Raw genomic sequence first — 22,204 nt, 5'->3', positions numbered from 1 at the left:
AATTTGTTGAATCTTGGAAAAGTCGACAAATTTTCCAACTTCGCCGAGACTCAACGAAGTCTATTTGGAAATTTTTAGTAATAAAGAGATTTAATTTACCGACTTTTTTGAAATTTGAATACCACATTTTTGGCTCAGATCTGTTCGATTTTCTTGTTCAAAATCAAACTTTCTAAAGATCTACTATTCAAAGTGAAAAAAATATTTAAATCCAAAAATAAATTCCTCACATAGAAATAAAAATTGTTTATTCATTTCTCGAAATACGAAATTTTGAGAGCTGTTGCTTTCACTGGACAAGTTTTGAAGTGCATTACATTTTTTTTTTTCAATTCTTAAAAATCAAAAATCAGGCTAAAAAAATAGAAAAAATTCAAAATTTTATGAAATTGATCTAGAAAGCTGAAATTTAAGATACTTATAGCCCATTTTGACCCGCCAAATCCATTGGAAATTGTTTCAAATGGTTTTGAGCAGTTCTAGAACCTCCAGCGAATTTTTGAAATTGGAAATTTCCGATCATTTTGGTACATTTGAATAAAAATTACGTTTCAACGACTCCACTTTGACACGAGTGAAGAAAATAGGCAGGCACTTACTATTTTTGAAGGTCCAAATTTATATAAAAAAAAATGCGAAACTATTAATTTAGCTATATTTCATTGAGCTTTTAGCTTTAAGCTTTTGACTTTCAACTTTTACACCATCAATTCACAAAAAAAGGAAATTAAAAAAATTAGATCAGAAGTACATTGATTTCGTAATAAGAGAATATAACATTCATTGCTAGAATTATTTTCCCATTTTTCATTTCATTAAATCGCAAATAAAATAAATTTTTTTTCATTTTTTTGTTTCTTCTGAATTTAGAGAATCAAATTCTGCAAAAAAGCCAAAACGTTAAAGGCAATAAAAAAAATCATCGTACGTCAATCGGTATTTGAAGATTTACAAAAATTTCACCATTCGAACAATTAACCTGCGCAGAAGAAAGTAACGTAAAATAAACGTTCGATTTAAATATTCGATGCGATTTTTTCGGAGCAAAAATACACATATATAAGATTAGAAATTGGCAAATATTCAAACGTTCGTATCAGTGTGCAAATCGTACAGCAGCCTACCATTCTAAATATAGAATACGTCTTCTCGCATAACTTAGCAGTAAAAGAATGTGTCAAGATTACGTAAAAAAAAAGAACCGAGAAACACGCACAAGACGTAATACAATACGTTAAAAAGTGGAAAAAAATCACACGATACCTTTTTTAAAAAATTTATTTAGTGTAAGAGTGGTATAAAAATTTACTCGTTTGGAAAATGAAAAATAATCTCAAACCGGATGACATTACTGTACATTGTAAAAACGTACCAATTAATAAATAAAATACAAAAAAAAAAATAGATAAATCCTTATACAAAAACATTAATTAACATTTTCGGTGTTAGTTCCTCGATGACATTTTTTTTCTGGTTTAAAATTGGTAGATTTTTAAAAATTTTAAATCTATAGGCACTTTCGAAGCATTTTAAAGCTTGATCTCTGTCTGAAAAAAAATTACAGTGCGCTATTCTTTTTATACAACTTTGTTTCACTACGAAATACTAAACAAAATAAAACCAAAAACAGGTGTAACATTCGACTTATAAAATTATCGATTTTTTTTTACTTTTAAATTAAAAATTAAATACTTTAATAAATAAATAAAAATAAATAAATACAACGTAGGTATTCATCAGATTGTGTGCAAAAGACTGGACGCGGTTGCGATGAAAGTACTCTCTCCTTTTTTTTTTTACTTTTTGTCAATTGGTATCAATTTTTCGGGAGCTCCGAGGGCTGGCAAAGGTGCTTCGACAGTTAAAACTCCATCTTTACTCAACGACGATTTGATGCTTTCTGGATTCGTTCCTTTGGGCAACAAGAATTCTCGGTTGTATTCTCTGTACACGGATTTCGTATCTGATTTTTCTTCGTGTTTAGCGTGCACCTGGAGAACAAACAAGCGAATTAAATTAATCCAATTGGTCGAAAAAATTGTACAATTTGTATAGCGTAGAGATGGATATGTACAGCTATGACCCTGGTAGCTGAGGAGGAGATAGAGGCAGCTTGAGAGTAATTAAAACGCAACAGTCAAGTGTAACTTCCGATTGCAATTAAAAATCTGTAAAGATTTTCTTTTCACGGTGTAATACACAATAGGTCAAAGCGGCGGTGCTCGTTTGTGTTCTATTCTATGGTGTACTCTTTGTAGAGAGTTCTAGGTACCTATTTTTAAATGATATTTTAATTCATAGCGAACTGCGAGACTGAGTATACCTATTACAACGTGTAATGTTGCGTTACGGGTCGTTTAAACGATAAACGTTTTTAAAAGCTTGGCTCCGGTGTAACGATGCTTCTTTTTTTTATTTTATTTCAAAACATCTTTTTGATAAACATCAGTCAGTAAAGCTTACACGCTGCACTCGCTAATAGATGAATTATTAACTCTTTGGTGAAAAATATAAGTGTTTTTAGAATTATTTCAGAATGCACGATGCAAACGAGCTAGGTAATCATAATATGAAATTGAAAGTTGTACACACGTGAACTTTAATAACCGTTCAATTAAATTAAGCAATACCTATCTCGCTAACGAATAAATTGATAAAAAGTTGCTACAATACCCTTGAATCCGAATTTAAACACAGAACGAGTATTTATACTACACATACCTACGATTTTTTGTGCATTTCCTTCGACTAATTTTTCAATCCCGCAAAACGTAAGCATGTGTAGCCTAATCGTAGACTTCATTTTCCCAATTCTAAGACCAATAAGGTTAACGTGGGTATAGGTTTGTATTCAAAATTTCGAACTATACGAAACCAGTTTTTCGATTTTTATTTTCAACACATAATAAAAACCGCGAACAAGGTCGTAGATTTTTAAAAAATACTTAGAATATTCGACATTGAAATATCGTATGTACCTAAATAATTGTAAGTATTTGGAGAGCGAGATCATCATCGAGACACAAAAACTTTACCTTATTCGTCCCTCACTCGTTGATTCCACCTCCGTAGTTGCTGGTTGCAATACGCAGAACGCAATATTTCGTTAAAATATACTCGTATTGCGTAATTTAAACGCAATATTGACGTTGAGAGTGGAACGACAAACGAGTGTTAATCCAGAAAGTTTTTGACCATCAGACAAGCATTGAGAGTTTACGTATGAATTGTATATTGGACAGGATGTCCTACTTATACGTGTTTTGCGATGATTTAGAGTCGTAGAGGAAAAGAACAAATATTGAGGATTTTTTTTGCTTGCATAGATTGAAATCACGTACCTCTACCTACCACCTTCCTTTTCTAATTAAGTAATTATTTACACAGATTTGTTTTGCTTTTTAAAGAAATACATATTGAAGTTTTTATAAAATATTAAAAATTTTCAAAAATTCATCTAAGCTTCAAATTTTTTATTCGTTATCTTTTTTTTCCTTTTGATTAAAAATTTAAAGTTAAAAGCTTTTTGAAGATTAAAAAAATCATGAATTCAATAGTCAAGTAATATCTACTTAAAATATAATACGAGCAAGAAATACTTTTTTTAAATTATTTCTTTTTAAAATTAAGTTAAAAGCTTTTTGAAGATTAAAAAAATCATGAATTCAATAGTCAAGTAATATCTACTTAAAATATAATACGAGCAAGAAATACTTTTTTTAAATTATTTTTTTAAAAAATTAAAATGCTTCTTTTGGGATACAGAAAGGTTTCTGGTGGGTTAAAAAGGTGGAAGCCTTTAAGTGAAAATTTTTCAAAAAAAAAAAAATCGAGTTGAATGTCAAAAAGTTTGTACACCAGAAATAGTCGTACAACTGAACAACATTTGATGAACTTTTGATTGATTTTTGAACTCGTGTTTCACTCTCACTCAACAACATGAAGGAGGTTTCAGGAGAATGGAACGGAACCGTACATTCCAAGCTCACAAGAGCTGAAGAGCCTTTCTAACATCAATTGAATTTAAACTTCAACCATCAATCTGAAACCCTTGAAAATGTTGAAGATTTTAATGGTATCATTTGGCGAAATTTCGAATTTAATTATCTTTTTTTTGTCCTTATCCTTCGTAGGTATCTAATGAAGTAATGAGGTCTTTCGATCTAAATGAATGAGTAAAAAAAAAAATTACTTGAATAAATAAAAATATAATCCAAGAAATATTTTCGTTTAGGTATTGTGTAATATTTTTTCCACCTTTGATTTATCAAAATATCATTTTCCTCCACTATTGTTTTTTTGTTTTTTTTTTTTTTAATAATGACTTGAAGCTTTTAATGGTTATATCTAGATAAATAAAGAACAAAAAAAAATTGTACGAAGAATAAAGCCACAAAACTAACAAGCACCTGGTCTTACGTACTAAAATCACCGCAATTGAGTTCCAGATTTCGCACATTTCTTCTTCTTCCACCCCTCCGAACGAATATCTACAGATTTTAACCCTTGAAACCAGTTTGTTACTGATATTTCGATCGGGTTAAAATTCAAATAGAACTGTGAGTTTTGTAATTCGACTCGTTTTATCAATTCGCTTTAAATACGCCACAAAATAATTACGCAACCACCTACTCCGTACATTGCGACTGAAAAGAGTAAAAGGGTAGAAAATATCCCTTTAATCGCCCTTCTAAAGAAAGGGTTGGTTTGCAGATTAACTAACAAACTGAATTTTAATGCGGAGGTAGGTAGATATGTACTAGGTACTACTAATTAGATGTTCTGACCAACATGTTAACGTCCAGAGGGGAATTAATCTAAAATATAGGGGAGGAGAGAATTGAATAGGTACGTAGGAATTAGAAATCAGCCACAAATGAATACACGATGGATTAGGGGAGGTATAATTTGGGTATTTCGTGAGTAATCAAATTCACCGAGAGATCGAATACCGGTGCTTTGTAAAGTGAATTCAATTTTTAAAAATTGATTTCGAATTTTAGATGACTAAGTATAGCTATAATATTTTTTTAAATGAAAAATTGTCGGCATAAAAAATTCAAAAATTTACATCATAAAATTGATATGCATTATTCATTAAGAAGATGAGTTTCCAAAATTTGGCTTTAAAACTATATTTCCATAATTTCTCAAAATTTCCAGCTCTACACCCGGAATTAATTAGTAGGTAGCCAATCTATTAACACGCGAAGAACATCTTAATAGACAAAATTACAGGTCATTTTGCTAACACCCAAAATAATGCCAAAATAACAAAACCAACCTACAAAAAAATTGGCAATAAAACGGTAGGTGAAATACTACAAGGAGAGTAAAACTCAGAATCCCGATTCGCTAAATTTACAAAATAAACAAAATAGTGTCAAAGAATAATGATTCGAAAAGGTGCATTCGTGGTTTATGATTGATGAATGATGACAATTCTGCCAAAATCACGGTCAAAGAGCAACACTTGGCATACCATTTAAAATTCTTATAACTTTGTAAATTAAAATGTTTGAAATTCGCCATGGTAGCCACCCTAGCCATAATGTAATAAAAAACCCGGAAGAATTGTTTGATTGCTCAATTTTCGAAATTTGGCTTAATTTCAGTTTTGAGATCATTAAAAAATTAAATTTCTTTAAGGTCGTTTCTTATTAAAAATTCGAAATTATGAGCAAGTCAATGATCAAGAAAATAGAAAACATTTTTTAATGTGATGTTAGGAATACCTACTATAAGTTATTGACAGTAAAAATTAAGAATTTTTGAGCTCCAAAATTAAATTTTGAGACGAATGGCGATGAACCTATTTTCTTATCAGTTCCTCATTTAGGAGAACTGCATAATCAGAAATCTGTAGTACTGACAAGTATGTTTTCAAAAACTCAGTGATCAAAATTTCAGTAAAATGCTCACTAAAATTAATTTTTCAATTTTTGACGAATTTTCAAGACTCAAAAAATTCAATTTTTGAAAAATAAAACATTTTTTGACAAAAATTCTACGGAGCATTTTTCCCATCCAGTAAAATTGTAATTCAAATCAAGTCCAGATATTTCGAGTGGTTCTTTTGTGATTAACACCCCCCCCCCAACCTAAAAAATGAACATTTTTTTCCTCCTCAAAAAACGAATCAAAAAAGTGTACCCACAAAAATTTAATAAGTCATCTATTGCTCCCTTTAAGAAACACGAACCCTTCAAAAAGACGATAAGAACATTCCTACAGAATGAGACTTACCTAACAAACTAGTCTCATATAATCTATTCACTCGCATTAACCAAACACATTAGTCTTAGGCCTCCATCCACACCACGAGGAAGAGGAAAGAGGAACAGAATATAGTGAATGGAATAACCCTCTAAACTTGCACCATACTCTCGCCTACGAAAATACTTTTACCTGGCGTCTCGATGATGCTGTGTTTAAAAATACGTACACTGATTCATTGAGCACATCGTTTAATACTCGTACACTACATTTTTATATGAGAGACGTGTAAAAAAAAAACTCTATCATAACGTAGGCGTATCGTGTCGATAAATTGCACGCTCCTATCCTCTGCTCTATACTCGGGTCCACTCTCGGTTTAAAACCTGGTTTCTCTAATGCACTTTTCCTTCGCTTAGTTAGTTTAATTCGTCTACTGGTCCGGCGTTTTACCATTTAAGGTGAGCAGAAAGACGAAACAGGCAACGTTCATGTACAAACAATAGCGCAATGGACTTATGCGTGGGTTCACCTTCTGACAATTCACACCGAATGGCCTAGCAACTAGCAACGATTAACCTTACACACGTTTTTGTACCTTTTTTCTAACTTATTCGAAGAACCAACGATCGATGATCCGACAAGAACGACGACTATGGTGTAAATTTTAACCCTTTTAATACCCTACAATAATAAAGCTTACCTACCTAGGGTCAATAAGTGTAAAAAAAATAGGTGCTATGGTATTTCACACTTCATTTTATACCACTAGTACCTACTTGTAAGGTATATTGTACAATTACAGTAACTCATCAGTACTCACCAGTAATTTATTATCTACAGTTTTTACGACGATTTCTTCGGGTTGATATTGGCTCACGTCGAATCGTAACTTGAGCATTTTATTATCTCCATCTTCTTGTATTAAGGGCGAATTAATGTTATCTAACCACGTGCTGCTTTTCGGTGCTCCTAATGAATCTGCCGTGCTACTGCTGACTGTGTTTGAAGAACTGTAAAATAAAATAAATAATACTTTCGATTAGAAACGAAAAATATTACCATCGATATAATCTTAATGCGGGGCATATTATCACAACCTGTAATATTTATAATGTACAGACTCGAATACCAGACGACTAAAAAGCTTCTGCTATTATCGGCGAGTAGAAAAAATGCCATACTCAAAAATACAATTCAACCAGCTAAGGAGAGACATACCTATTACCTAGCCAGGTTCAATGTATTGACGTAACTTTTAACACTAATCTCATCGGGTCAAACTCATTACATAGGTAAATTGCCTTAATGTTTTTTTTTTCTTCTACAGATAACTATTTACATTTTTTATACATTAACTCACATAGGTATACCAACCAATGATTTTGATGTAGGTTCGTCCATGGTTCGTCTCGTTAACAAAATCAATTCAGTATGATTGTGACGAGCATCACGCGATTTGATATTCAATCATCAGGGTATTATTTTCTTTGGACAGAAGAAAGCAAATCAATCATAAGCTTCAAGTACACAGAAGATGGCAACATATAAGAGCTGTTTAGTGTTCTTATAGAGTTTAAATACGATGCCAAGCTAGCCTAATGGTGTACTAATTTCAAGACAGCGGCGTAGAAATGTTCAAAAAATAATAATTAATGGAATGATTTATGTATTTTGAACTATTCACCTTTGAGTTGTTCAACATTTTTAGAGTCGAAAGGAATCGGAGTGTGAAGAAAGAGAGAATAATGCTAATCTACAATAGGTAAAGCAGCTTCTTTAAAATGATTTTGCCTTTGAAGAGTGATATTCCAAAACTCGCTTTGTCCATTTTCACAACTTTTCAGGAGAGAGGAAAAACAGTTTCTCTTTAAACGGGTAAATTGGCTTTTTAGGCGAGTTTAGCACTTTATTTGGGTGGATTTATGATGTAGGAGTGTAGGTATACATTTCATCCACTAAATACTGTATACTGCTGAAAAAAATTTCAATAAAAATGGACAAAGCGCGTTTTGAAACATTATTTTTTTTTAAATTTTTAGTGAATTGGCTATTTAGGTGAGTTTAATACCTCATTTTGGTAGGTTGATGATGTAGGAATGTGAGTTAATACTTCATCTACCAGGTACCACTGAAAACCCAACTTTGATAAAAATGGACAAAGCGAGTTTTGGAATATCACTCTTCCTTTGATGACAGCCATACTCGGGCTCAGAGCATTGCAATTTTCTACCAAAGACCCCCTCTCCGATTTTTTGCAATGTAAACGCGCCACACACATAAATCACTTGCATTTTTTTTGTAATGTCAATGAGCCAAAACATGTTCAAATTTCCGATTCGATAAGAGTAAGTAATCAGTGAATATTTTAGTCTACAGCCTAGAAAAATTTTCAAATCAGTTCCTCAACAATAAATAACTTTCAACCCATATTGTATTGTGGGGCTTAAAATCAACCAAGCAATCATGAAATCGTGTTGTAGGATGAGTGAGAAGGGGGGGGGGGGGATCGTGATGTCCTGAAAATCATTTTTCACTATTTCGTAAGTAATTATTTTCATTTTCAAGTTCTTTTTGCAAGAAACACAAAATTATGATCGTGAAACTATTTAAGGAACAAAACGATGGAAATTTTGGAGAAATTTTCATCTGTTTGTAAGAACAAATTTTTGCAGAAAACTGAAAATTTTTGAGATATTATCACGAGCATTTGTGTTGTGCTTTGTGCTAAAGCTAATTTAGACAGATTCAATGACTTCTTTTTTTTTTTTTTTTGGAAAACTGGACTTTCTAAAATACTGCTGGAGCCTCCAAAACGGTTCAAAACCATCACCAGTCGACTCAGCACGTTGAAATTAGGGTGCAGTGGGAATTTCAACTTTCCATCTTCATTTGGTATAAAATTTAGTAGAAATTTCGAGTTTCAAAAATCTGATGGAGGCTTCAGAACTGCTCAAAACGGCTCGAAACCATTTCCAATCGATTCGGCGGGTCATAATTAGGGTACATACCAAATTTCAGATATCTAGGTTAATTGGGTGAAATTCTGATTTTTTTCCATTTTCAGCCCAAAGATTTTCAAAAATTTACCAAAAGTCGAAAAATGCACTTTGGTTTTTGAAATTTTGAGTAATAGTATGTTTTATGCGTGCTCTTTCGGTCTAGCTCTGTTCTGTTCAGAAATTTTTTCGCCAGTTGAGATACTTCAGATAACTTACTTTTCTTGTAAGGAAACAATTTATAAAAAATTTCTCAAATAGGTACCTAGTTTTACATAATGATGATTTTTCAAATTTTCAAATAGATATTCTTTTAAAAAAATTTTGTCACGTATGATGCGCTGTAATATCTTTAAACTACCAAAAATTTGATTTTTTTGGAACGTAAACGTACCAGTTGCGATTTTCTCAATTTTTTGGTAATGTCAATGAGTCAAAAAGTACACAAATTTCACCTACCTCATCCTCAATTGAAAATCACCACTTTTTTATGCATGTTTTAAGAAAATATGGAAAGAATGGCCAAGTACTATATTTCTCTTCCTCGTATTTCCAGCATTTTTTTTTTTTTTTTTGCCAAAGAATGTTGAGTTCCCAAACAACAAATCATTAATCCCGAATTTCATCTCACTTGTCTTTTCAAAAACTATGAATAGGGCCCTAGAATTGCGTCAGTTTTTCGCAAGAAAACATCAGGGAAAGCACTTGGAGGGAAGGGGAGAGGAGTATATTATATTGGAACCGATTCAAAATCAAGAAATAGGAACGTTTGAAAAATTGAAAAAATTGGGAAGAAATGATAAGAGAATTTTGAAAAGTTCTAAGTTGAGAAATGAATCAATTTTCAAATACTCCAGTCAATTTAGGTAAATTGAATTTTTTGAGATTTGCATTTCAAAATTTTCATTTTTTCCATCCCCCCTTCTATCCCTATACTTTTTTGATTTTATTTTTCCCGAGATTCTCAGTAACGATCTAAAATCTAAATTTCAAAATGTTGAACTTCTCATCAATCCGTGAAAAGGAACAAATACCGAAACTTGGCAAGAAGTTCAGAAATGCTTGAAAATATTTTGAATTGGTTCGAAGAAAACCTATGAAGAACACTGTCGCAGATGTTTGTGAATTGCCTATTCATAGTTTCATGGAAAAATATCGAAACTGATTTGTGTACTTTGACGCTCCAAGAATAACTGGAATCATTGGAAACATGAATAAAATAGCAAGACAGAACTTCTCAACATTTTAATCTGCCTTAAAACGCAAGTTCCTCCGCTTAAGGGATCAATCAGATAAAAAAAGTGTAAGCAATAAGCATAGCAAATGCAAAAAATTTCAACTGTAACAATACTAAATTTGAATTTTTCGACCAAAATACAAACATAATTTTTTTCAATTTTTCCAAAACAGTATAAAATTTTAGTTTCTTTCATTTAATTTATTTTTTAAAATAAAATTTAGTAATTTCGATTAACATCAGTTCTGGTAAAAATATTTAAAATTGAAAACGAAAAATTAGTTTCAACGCTTCTCTTTTCACTGTGCCTCTGCTTAAATTCCCACTAATTTCATGAATCATGAGTTCCAGTTCCAGTTCCGCAGAAAACCATACCTAAAGGTGGAAGCACATCCGTCGTCAATTTCTCAAAATACCTGCATGAAATTTTTTATAGCTAATTTTTCACCAATACTTTAACGTTATTATCAAGGACATCTCGTCTCTTTACTTTTTTTCGCTATCATTGCATCTCTCATAAGTAGATACTTAAAGTATATGGGCATAATATTTGGCAACATTGTTAAAATTCAATAAATAAATTCGGCAAATCCTCTCAATATGGTGTGAATCACGTACAGTCGAATTTCATGTACAAGACTATGGTCAGATCTTCGCACAGATAACTCATTCAAACCATATAGGCTACTCATACCAATAGACACCTGAATTCCTTAACCAACCAACCACGCAACGTTAAATTAGCACGTGAATTCTTCCTTGAAAAACGTACACGCATCCGAAGTGGAAGTTGACCAAAAAAGGTCAGCACACCCACCATCTCGTCGATATAAAAATTGAATAATTTATCAATCTTCTAGAAGGAATAATTAAAAAAAAAACCTCCTCCTCGATCTTCATCATCATCGTCCACTAATAAACCGGCCATTCGACTGGTTCGTGATTGACTCAACGACATCTGCCGGATCAGCATTCAATTCAAAATTACGATCGGAACGTAGCACGTAGCGTGACTAAATTTAATTACATCGACGACGTCAAAGCACAACTTATATAGCTTTTCGTTAGGCGCAGGGTGTGCACAGGGAATAGAATCGCGGTTAAAAATCGAATCCGCCGAGTTCTACTATAATACGTGTAGGTGGGCAGGAGTAGGTACGAGTACACTAAGTGCGAATAAATTAGAAAAGGAAACAAAATAGGCATCAAGGCTCACTATATAGGTATAGTAAATCGACTTATCGACCAACAGCAGAGTATCTACCTATAAATACAAAAGTAATTAAACTTGGGTCGTAGAATTAAAAGAAAGAAGTCGAAGAAAAATAGCACTTATTGGATTTTAATTACCTCGAACCTCTCGAGGAGCGAATGTATTTTCAATTTACTTTCATCTTTGCGTGAGTTAAACACGTCTTCGTCGTAGACGTCGAGTACTCGCGTATGTTTATCCAAATTCCAAAACAAACACATACTCGTACGTTTGTAGTAATATACTCGTCTATCAGACTAGAACCAAAGATAAAGCTCAAAGTTTAAACAGTGATAACATTTTTTCGTATGCTCGCACAAGTCGCAAGGTGCGATAAAACTATCAACTTGACGCGAGTATAGGTAAGGTACTAGGTAAAGTGTTAAACGACGATTCGGTATGATTTTTAAACATTCGGAAGTACCTAACATACCTACCTACCTATAACTTAGTTGGATAGAGTCCAATAGAGTATGAAATATGTACCCAACACGACATTATACTTAGTACATATCTACGTGCCTTAAACGTAACCATCTCATTACCTTCATGTTAACTGCGACAGTTCAAATAAAATGCTCGACCTGTATAACCTTAAAAGAGAGAGGCAGAAAAAAAGCATACGACTTCTAGCTTCTCTCACGTGACATGCCTGTATGAATGGCATTCGTTCGCGGATACTTGGATGTACCGACTTGAAAGGTCACTAACCTAGAAAATTTTGCAAATTGGTTCGGGTTTTTATATACTGTAAGTTACCTGATTTTTTTGTAATAATATTAAGGTACCTAAGTTTTTATTAGGATTCAAAATCAAAACTGAAAACAATGGAGGGCTGATTGACACACCACAGGCTCAAAAATCCAATTTGAACTCAGCACCATCGGATTAACGTGAACTGAATAGTCTCACCACATTTTCTCTAATTTTCCAAACTTTCTTTCGAAATGGGAAAAGGGACTGAAGGCACACTGAGAGGTTGTGTATAAAGAACTTGGTCAAAATTCGGAGCTTTTGTGACGCCTCCTTCCTGTAGAGTATTGAAATAGAATTTTGAAAATTGATTTAGTGAAAATAATGCGAACGAGAGTCTTGGCAATCAAGTATGGTAAAACATGTAAAATTGCCATAAAAACTGATCAAGAATTATGGAATTTTAGTAAAGCAGACCAAAATTTAGCAAAAATTGCTTCAAAGTTGATGAAACATCGAGAAATTTGAGTAAAATATTGCAAAAAATATTCAAAAAAATTGATAAAAAAGTTTAATAAACTTGAACATCATGAATCAAAATTTACCTACTTAAAAATTTGTAAAAGTGCCATCAAAACTGGTTGAAAAATGACTAAAAGTGGATAAAAATTATTGGCATAAAAATCTCAAAAAATTAGGTACTAAAAATTGATACAACTTTAATGAAGTTGAGTAAAATTTGGCAACATTTTTTCATTAAGAATTAAAATTGTTCAAACTAATCAAATTGTCAAAAAAAAAATGTTAAATGACTAAAAGTCGATAAAATAATAAAAATTTGAGTAAAATGTCCAAAATGGTAAAAAGTTGTAAAAAAGTACGGATAATTAACCAAATATTACGAAAAAAATAAATTTGCATAAAATAACACGAATGAAGAGGTACTTATCAAAAAAACTCTGTAAAATTGAAATAAAAATCTCAAAAAAATACCAAAAATTGATAAAAGTAAAAATTCACTACCCAATAAAATATGTCTATTGGAAAAACGCCTTAGAACTTATGATTTTTCATATAATTAACGTCTTTTTTCAAAAATGACACCACATAAAGTATGCACGAACCTAAATAAGACCGTCTTTTTCCTTTTACCAATGGATAGAAAAAAACCCTTTGAAAATTGACTTTTTCATCAAACAGCCATCTGAATAAAAAATACTTATGTCACAATAACATAGATTTTTTTTCTTTTACTCGAAGCCTCATCGTTATTATAAATATTAATAGTGCAATTGTATGTTTAATGGAACGTGCGTCTCTTTACATAGGTAGCTTACAAAAGTCTAATAAAAGCTTCCAAACACGAATACTTACATTCGATGAGGTTACATTTTTCAAAACACTTCGAGTCTAAATATACCACATTATTTATATTGAAAATCCCTCGCAATAAAATATCGTAGGTACTCTAACCTAATTTCTCGCCATTCTTGGTACTCGTGGGTATGGTGTTTTTAAAACGAGTAAAATGTACACTGTACACTTAACATAAAACCGCGCATTTATAAAAATCCATTTCTATGTCGATTATTTTGTTTATATTGGAATTAGAACGAGAACGAAGGAGGAAAAGAAAATAGGTAGGTACTTAGAAATTTGTTGGCTTGTTTTGTGACGAAGAAAAAATCCAGCTGTGTCGGGTAAGGTAAGTAGGTAGGTACGTACTACGTACATAGGTACATTTGTAATAAGTAAACCAAGCTTATTTAACAACAAATTTACCTATATCTATATTCCTGTAATATTTATATGAATTGAGACTGAAAAATATTTAAAGGGAACATCCAAGCGTAATAAATATTAAAAATGAATTTTGTCGTTCAGATTTATTTCATCTAAAACAATGAAACAGAAATCCGAATACGTAAAATCGGTTCGAATGGACTTCACAATAATTATAATATGTAGGAACTTAATGATTTATTATACTCAGCTAGTTGGAGTGTAATTAGGCAGGTACGAGTGCTTTTTAGTGTGTGTAGCATACTATTTTTTCTTCAACTTCGAACATTTACTTAGGTATGTACCTAAATTTACATTTCGAAGTAAGTAATTATTTTTTAGTACTTTTTCCAAGAAAAATATAAATACCTAGGTAATATTTTAAAGCAATAAGTCTCGAACGTATTGTAATATTCTTTGTAGTACGTATACTTGTATTTAGGCCGAAAACTTTCACGCTTCTACTGACCTGAAGACTGAAGTTCTCCGAAAGTGAGACAATAGCATACAGAAGCGGATCAATACTTGAAAATTTTCGCTTCAAAAGAAACGATACGCCGCCCATATTTTTATATTACCGAATATCTGTACCTGATGTTGGTGTTTTTCAAAACTTGCACGAGGCTAATTTATAGCTTCGTAGTACGTACAATGTACATTTTTATGACGTTTTTCGTGAGTAATAAAAAAATTGAATATCTCACTTATCTCAAAAAAATGAAAAAAACCATCACAATAATTCATCAGCTAATTAAATCAGTGAAATATCAAATTATTTCAGGTTTTAAAAAAAAAAGAATTTTAATGCAAGTACCGATGGGTCGATTTACTTTATGAATTATGATTCATATCTAGGTATACCAAAGAAAATGATAATAATGTAATTTTTTTCAAATTTTCAAAACTAGGTATAACTCCACCTGTCTCCATTCCAATTTTAAAACAAACATTTTCCCCGTCATTAGTTGTTCAAATTCTATCAAGTCCTATCGTTTTGAAAAATCTGAAATGTAGAAGACAACGAACTAAAGACACTAGATCACAATCATTGTAAATAAAATGTGAAAAAAAAACTTGGAAAAATCAACCCAGGTTATATTCAACATCAAAAATTTAAAAGAAACATAAAACATGACAGCTTTTTCTTTTCCACTCATAAGACTAACACCTCCCACCTCTGTAAAATAAAAACTTTTTCTCCTGGTTCATTTTTTTTTTTTTTTATCAATAATACTAAAAGCTCGCTCCCTTTCCCAACTTGAAATTTTCACATCCCTGTTTATAGTCGACAAAATACCAAGTATTCGTGTTTAAGATCAATTGTACACGACTGAAACACGATAGACAGACCTAATAATCTAGAGTAAGTAGGTTTGTGGTAGATTCTATACGTTGAATACGCGAAATAAACATCATGTACGTACAATATTGTAATTACAAGAAATAATGCACCAGCGTTAATTACAAAGCAAATGCTGAGATAAGAACAGCTGACGAATTCAAAAAGAACTACTCAACAGCTACTTATTCGCACGAATATTCGAGTAATATTGTACACATAGGCATGACGAATAGAAGAAAAAGCTTTGAAAAATCTACGCAACAGCGAGTTTTTTTTAGCCAACAAAACGTGCTAAAAAGACGTTTAATTGCGCTATTTGTTTTGATAAGTTATCTAAATAAATCGCTGAAGCAGCGTACCTACCTATTGTATAGTATATTGTGATTATTTATAAAGGCTGATATAATAAATAGCAAGTACCAATAGGTACCTAGCTACTTTGGTGGTAAAGCACGACAAATTACTCGTAAGTAAATATATTGAACCAATTTGTATACTCACAAGTAACTCTCTCCCGAGTGTACGCTAATGTCAGCATTGAAATAACATAATAATTGTACATAAGTATTCAATTTCGACAAATTGTTTTATAAAATATGTATCTATTTACCGAAAATAATAAAAGTACCTAGGTAAAATCTATCTATGATTGTGTATTGTGTATGGAATGTATTCTCCAGTAAATAGGTACTCTATGTACCTATACCGAATGGAGTGCAAAATATCGGTGAGAGTATGTGTACCTTCCTTATTTTCTGGCAAAGGTAGAGAATAATTAATTGGATAATTGTTCCTTAGATTTTTCTCGACCAATTGAAGTTGAGTTCTCTGAAATTGATGTTTGAAATGCTTTTAAAAAAATGATGGGATTTTTCTGGTGAGAAATTTTATGTTCTACAATGTTAAAAACAATGGAATTTTCTTGATGAAAAAATTTACACCCCATAATTTTTCTTCGCTTCATTTTTTTTCTCGTAAAACCATGGTTTAGGAAACACCTGAGGTTATCAGGGAAAAACTTCTCAAAACAAAATTTTATGACATTTTCCAAGTGGAAAATTTAATTTTTTTTCTTTTAAATTATTTTTTTCAATAAAACCCACAATTTTTTCCAAAATTACTCGATTTTTAGTTAAGTAATTAAAAAGAAAGACAAATTTGAAATTTTTCAATCCCAAAAATTGAGGTTTTTTTTTAGAAAACACTGAAAGTGCTACGAAAACAAAGGAAGACGAACAAAATTGTGCAGCTTAAAAAGTTTTGCATCAGATTTTCAGAGTGATCAATTCTTTTTTAGCTGTAAAATTTTGTTTTCTCAGAATGTTTAGAGCAAACGCTGGAAAGTTCACCAAAAATCGATTTTTCAGAGGAAAAATTTGTATTTAAAAAAAATTGTTCATAAAGAATCGACTTTTTTTTTTTACAAAAACTAAGAATTTAAAAAAAATGAAAAAAAACAGTAGGTACAGCATCAATTAGTTTAGTAATAATAAATTCAAAGTCTCAATTATTTCAATGAAGTTTCGTTTCTGAGCTATTTTTAGCAAAAAGATGGAAGATGAAAAATTTAAATTTTTCCCATTTTTTCACTTAAAAAAAAAACAGTTTTGGGAAAAGTTCACAGCCACACACAAAAAACATGAAAATCCTCTCAATCATCAACAGCAAATGGGGGAAAGCAAAAAATCCAGAAAACCAAACCGTCTTTTTTACAGATAGGTATAGTTCAAAATAGGTATAGTTAATTAAGTAGGTACTCAAACTCGATTTTCAAAATGAATCCTTCATCTCTTTCTGGAAGAAAGCTTGTTGTAAATAAAAATTGAAATAAAAGCAAGCTCTCTGTTCAGGGTTCTGTTTTTTTTTTAGTGTGCTTTGAATTTCAAAAATACAAGATACTTAAGTACTTATTCAACTTTGAGTCAGATGTTCAAACCTAAGCACATATTCGGGTGACAAGATGAATTGAAAAAAAAATTCATCTTGAGCCATAAACATTTTAAAACAATAAATCAGCTCCAATATTTCTAAATGATTCTTCCCAGAAGTAAACACGTTCGTAACAAGGACAGTTCATGTAAAATGAGTCATCTTCCTAGGTAGATAATTAGCTCCTATTACAAAACTCCCGCAATGCTGAAAATTGAAATCCTCCTGCACCTGTCCAAGTTCATACACGCGTAAAACATTCTAACCACTTTGTACGAGAAGAAAATGAAGAAGAAAGTAAACACTTTGAAATTCTTTCGCACTATTTGTTACGTAACCATCGAAATGTGCATGACTCATAAACGGCCATACTCGTACATTTGGCACGCGCTCTGAACCCGTGGGCCGCCGAAGTCTAAACGATTAATAGCAAAGATTCGTATTCGTAGCTTATATAGGAGCATTTTGCACGCTAATCCGTCCGTTTACTCGTAGCTCAATCGAACATGCTTTTTATTTCGAATCCCTAGAGCATTACACATACACTTTTAATATCAACTACACGAACCACGATGACCACAAAAATTCTTCATCAGCAGCAAAGGAGGGACGGTGGGCGATGACGTCGACGTCTGTCGCGTCGTTTAAAATTAAGCCTTGATTTATGACTTTTTTTCTTAAGCTGTCGGCTCGACGACGATGCAGCTTTGCACCCCTGCGATGAAGACTAATATTAGGATGAAATTGAGTTTCTGCTTCGTTATGGGTATGAGAAAGTTTGCATATGCGGTGATAAGTACAAGTAGGTATACCCAGCTTACCTTGCCTTTCATCTATACAAGTAGAACTAAGAAAGGTGTACTTTGTGTCATTACCCCCTTTTTCTTGGACATTTTGATCCTTCGTGGTATTCATATTTGCAAGCACGACAATAAAGATGATGATAATGACAACGATGACGAAGCTGACGTCGAAAAAAATACCAAAATGTATAATTTGCTCGACGAACGTGGCATTACAGTACGAATTTATGCAATAAGACAGATGTAGACGAATTTAATAATGATTTATGGTTACGCAAGAACGTCAAGAGTAACAATCAGATGAGCCTGCGACTCTGCGAGCGTCATCGTCACGACACGACGACTTTCCTTCCAAATAATTATTTCCGGTTATTAATATTAATATCGCTGTTGTCGCATAGCACGTGCCGAATAGTTGAAAAGTGCATCATATTTCGATAATTATTACTCAAATATTCTCAATTTGTTTTATTCTAAAGCCAGTGTTGACTGTTGAGCGTCAGCGCATCTCTTTTTTCCTGCCATTCGCACGTGTAAATTCGCCATTTCCGAAGAGCGAGCTTCAGCTATAAAAATTTTAACGCCGAAATACGAGTACATAGTACTAAACTAAAAGTGCACCGTGTAAAATGCATCGTCATAATAAGTACGATGACTATGATGAAAAAAAAAGGGCCATGCTAAATCTTCAACTTTATAGCTTTTGCAAAATGCACAAAGGGTGGTTGAAATCAACCCCTTATTGCGTCACGCATTACTAACCCTATTCCCATCAGCGCTGTATCATCGTAAAATCGTAAAGTGAAACAATAGATCCATTATTGAAATCGAGCCGAATCGATGACAATGATGAGTACATAGATAGATATCTGAACTTCGTCAAATATTGGGTGAAATTTTATAGCATCGTATCAGCTGGACATGTTGCATGAGAGATACTCATGTCGTCAACGATGCAGTTTTATGACGATAATTTTCTTTAGATGTGCTTTTTTTTTATTCTTCAAGGTATCGTGATGGTGAAATGTGGTGGATGTTGTATCGAGATAAAGTCTCTCTGGTGGCTCCCTATTTTGCGATCATTTTTACGACTTTCAGGGACACGCGTTTATGGTTTTCGATGTCAATCTGGGGCTGTCACAGGAGAGCCTTTAGATTAATTATTTGATAAGTTGGTGGACTATCGATCATACGATGATGTTTTATAGAAATTCTTCAGTCCATGCTCCATGCTGAGGCTTATGCTGCTGCTAGAATGGCGAATAGGTATGAGGAAATTTTATGCTTCTGGGATCGTTTGACATATTTTTGACAATTTGAATGTCTAAAGATGAAGTTAGATAGGGAGTGGAAATATTAGAAATATCACTGGCGGAGGATAAATTAATCGAGTTAGGTATGTTACTGTCTATTATATTCTGGGAATGAGCCTCAAGATCGCATTTCAATATTGAAGCTATCCATGATAAATCTTACAAGGAAATCATTTCAACCCTCAAACAAATTGAAATTTTTTTTGAATATTTGGATTTTGGAGACAGCATGCCCAAAAAATGCCAAATTCAACATTTCTGCAGGTCAAGTTCATTTTTCGATTTTTCTTCGCGAATTTTAAGAATGCCAAAATAACCATAAAAATTGGAGAGAAAAATAAAAATTTCGAAATTGATACTTCAAAATTGAAATGATGAGCTGAAATTTCGGAAACTATTAAATTTTCTAACGATATGGCCATGGGTCCTCAAAGAGAGGGAATCTGTTTTGTAAAAAAATTTTTCAATTCCAAAAGATGTTGTTTGAGATTTTGGATCGATATATGAGTCATATTCATCAAAATCCAAAACTTGTCAAATTTTTTCGAGTTTTTGAAATTGGCAACATCATTTAAAAAGTTGATATCACAGTATACTCTAAAATATTCCCCAAATTTTAGAAATGATATCTTTCTGAACGTGTAATATTGAGATGAAAACATTTTCAAAACACGAATTTACCCAAAAGTAAGGTTTATCAATTTTTAACCTCTCAGAAAAATCCGAAAAGTACATATTTTGGGATTTTCATGACAATAGCGTAGGTCAACGCATCATCTCATGGAACTGGCATTTTTTCTCAAAAAAGGATGTGTAGGGGTGTAGAGCCAAAAAATACATTGAATAAAAAATTCATATCCGTCTCAAATAACACCACTGGAGCTAATTTTTTCTAGAAAGGGGGGGGGGGCTTTCAATTTTTTGACAAACAAAACCAAAGAGGAAACAGAATGATGCAAAACAAAAAAATGGTCGATGAAATTAGGTAGGTAATCGATTTTTGACCTTCCAAACGAGAGTTGGTAACCACACAATCAATTGAGAGAAAGATTTAGGATCATGCCACACTAGGTACTCAAGAATAAGAGCAAAATATTAATTCAATGTCAAAAAAAACATTAATAAGGTAACATCACTACATACACGATAGCCTTTCAAGATCTGCAGAAAGTTCTGTTACAGCTGTAGAAGACTTTTCAGATGATAATGAAGCATTGTGGTGTGGGAAAGCTTTGAAAGTGATAATACAGATGAATTTTTTAATAAAAAGCCTCTAAAACTGAACTTGGTGAATCTAAAGACACACCACACACCAATCATTTATTTTAAAGATGAAGAAATTGATGCTACTGCTCAAGTAAAACCTTTAATGCAGGCTGAAGACCATATTATTCAAATTAAAAAATGGGAGAAAAAAATTTGGCCAATTAATTGAGGAGCCCAAAATCAGGGCCGCTAAATTTTCTGTGTTCTTGGGTCCGGCCCTGATACAACTGAAAAAACTTTACACGTGGTGTAAAATAATGAGAAAATAACTAAAGTAGAACACTCAGAAAATAATCAATTTTCAATTATCAATTTTTAATCGCAAGTGTCTGGGCTTGAAATGGGTTTTTTTATTTTAAAATTGTTCGATAGGTAATATTTTTGAGATTTGATTAATCGATTTCTGGTCAACATTGATTTTTGACGAAGAAGTTGACTTTTAAAGCAAACATTTTTTCTTCATTTTGAATTCGAAGATGTTTGATCATATATCAGATCAAATTTTGTAAATAAATCAATTTTTTTGCGTTCAATTATTCGATTTTTGATCTTGATCAATATTAGATCAGGAAGTCTGCTTTTAAAGCTAACATTTTTTCTTCGTCAAATTTCGCAAATAAACCAATTTTTTGTATTCAATTATCAATTTTTGACCATGATCAAAATTAGATCAGGAAGTCTGTTTTTAATGCAAATGCAAACATCCTTGGGATTCAATTGTTCGATTTATGATCATGATCGATTTTCAACCAAGAAGTCTATTTCTAAGACTAATTTTTTTTTCTTCATTTCGAACATGATTTATCATTTATGGGATTGAAAAATGAATCGATTTTCTATTAAGGTCGATTTTTGATCGAAAAGTCGAATTTGCTCCATATCCTTCAACATTTTTTCCCCCCTTGATCCACCATAAGGCGCATAAATCATTACCTACAACCTTTTTTCCAAAGAGCTCTACATATTATAGCTTTATTGGAATAAATTTTGTAGTAATGACGATTCACAGGCTGATTTCTAGAATTGCAAACAGATGTGCTGATTTTGATTCTGGCTAAGAATATGTTTCAATTTAAATAAGTCCAAGTATCTATTCGGGAAGTCCCAGTTATCATCATGATTCATGATGAATTTGATGAAGAAGATTTACATCATTGAAAAGCTTATTGTAGCTGTTTCAAATGGACTAAAAATACTTTATCCTACTAGTAGAATAAAACACTACTTTATTCACTCTCGCTAGTCGCTCGAGTGATCAAATGCGCGTTTTCTTCCAACGTTTGGATAAAATATGTTATTCAACTAGTGAAATAAAGTGATTTTCGACGATTTTTAATTACTTCCCTCGCTCTGCTCGGGAAATAAACCTCAA

General features: G+C 32.2%; 1 protein-coding gene across 2 annotated transcripts in view; it reads right to left on the bottom strand.

The window, feature by feature from the left end:
* Nucleotides 1-1,260: 1,260 nt before the first annotated feature.
* The window catches only part of LOC135836555 (alpha-crystallin B chain), a 30,145-nt gene continuing 9,201 nt past the window's right edge, over nt 1,261-22,204 (bottom strand). The window contains exons 2-4 of one of the 2 annotated variants that reach the window (XM_065351462.1): nt 16,023-16,046; nt 7,040-7,229; nt 1,261-1,991 (exon numbers count right to left, since the gene is read on the bottom strand). In XM_065351462.1, coding sequence (XP_065207534.1) covers nt 1,797-1,991; nt 7,040-7,229; nt 16,023-16,046 — 409 coding nt within the window. In that variant the 3' untranslated portion in view covers nt 1,261-1,796. The remainder of the gene's footprint in view (nt 1,992-7,039; nt 7,230-16,022; nt 16,047-22,204) is intronic. The other variant, XM_065351463.1, reaches the window with a different exon arrangement.

The sequence above is a fragment of the Planococcus citri genome, chromosome 2, assembly GCF_950023065.1.
Source record: "Planococcus citri chromosome 2, ihPlaCitr1.1, whole genome shotgun sequence".
NCBI classification, from domain to species: Eukaryota; Metazoa; Arthropoda; class Insecta; order Hemiptera; family Pseudococcidae; genus Planococcus; species Planococcus citri.
The sequence above is the reverse complement of the archived record's forward strand: the minus strand, read 5'-3'. Positions and strand labels throughout refer to the sequence as shown.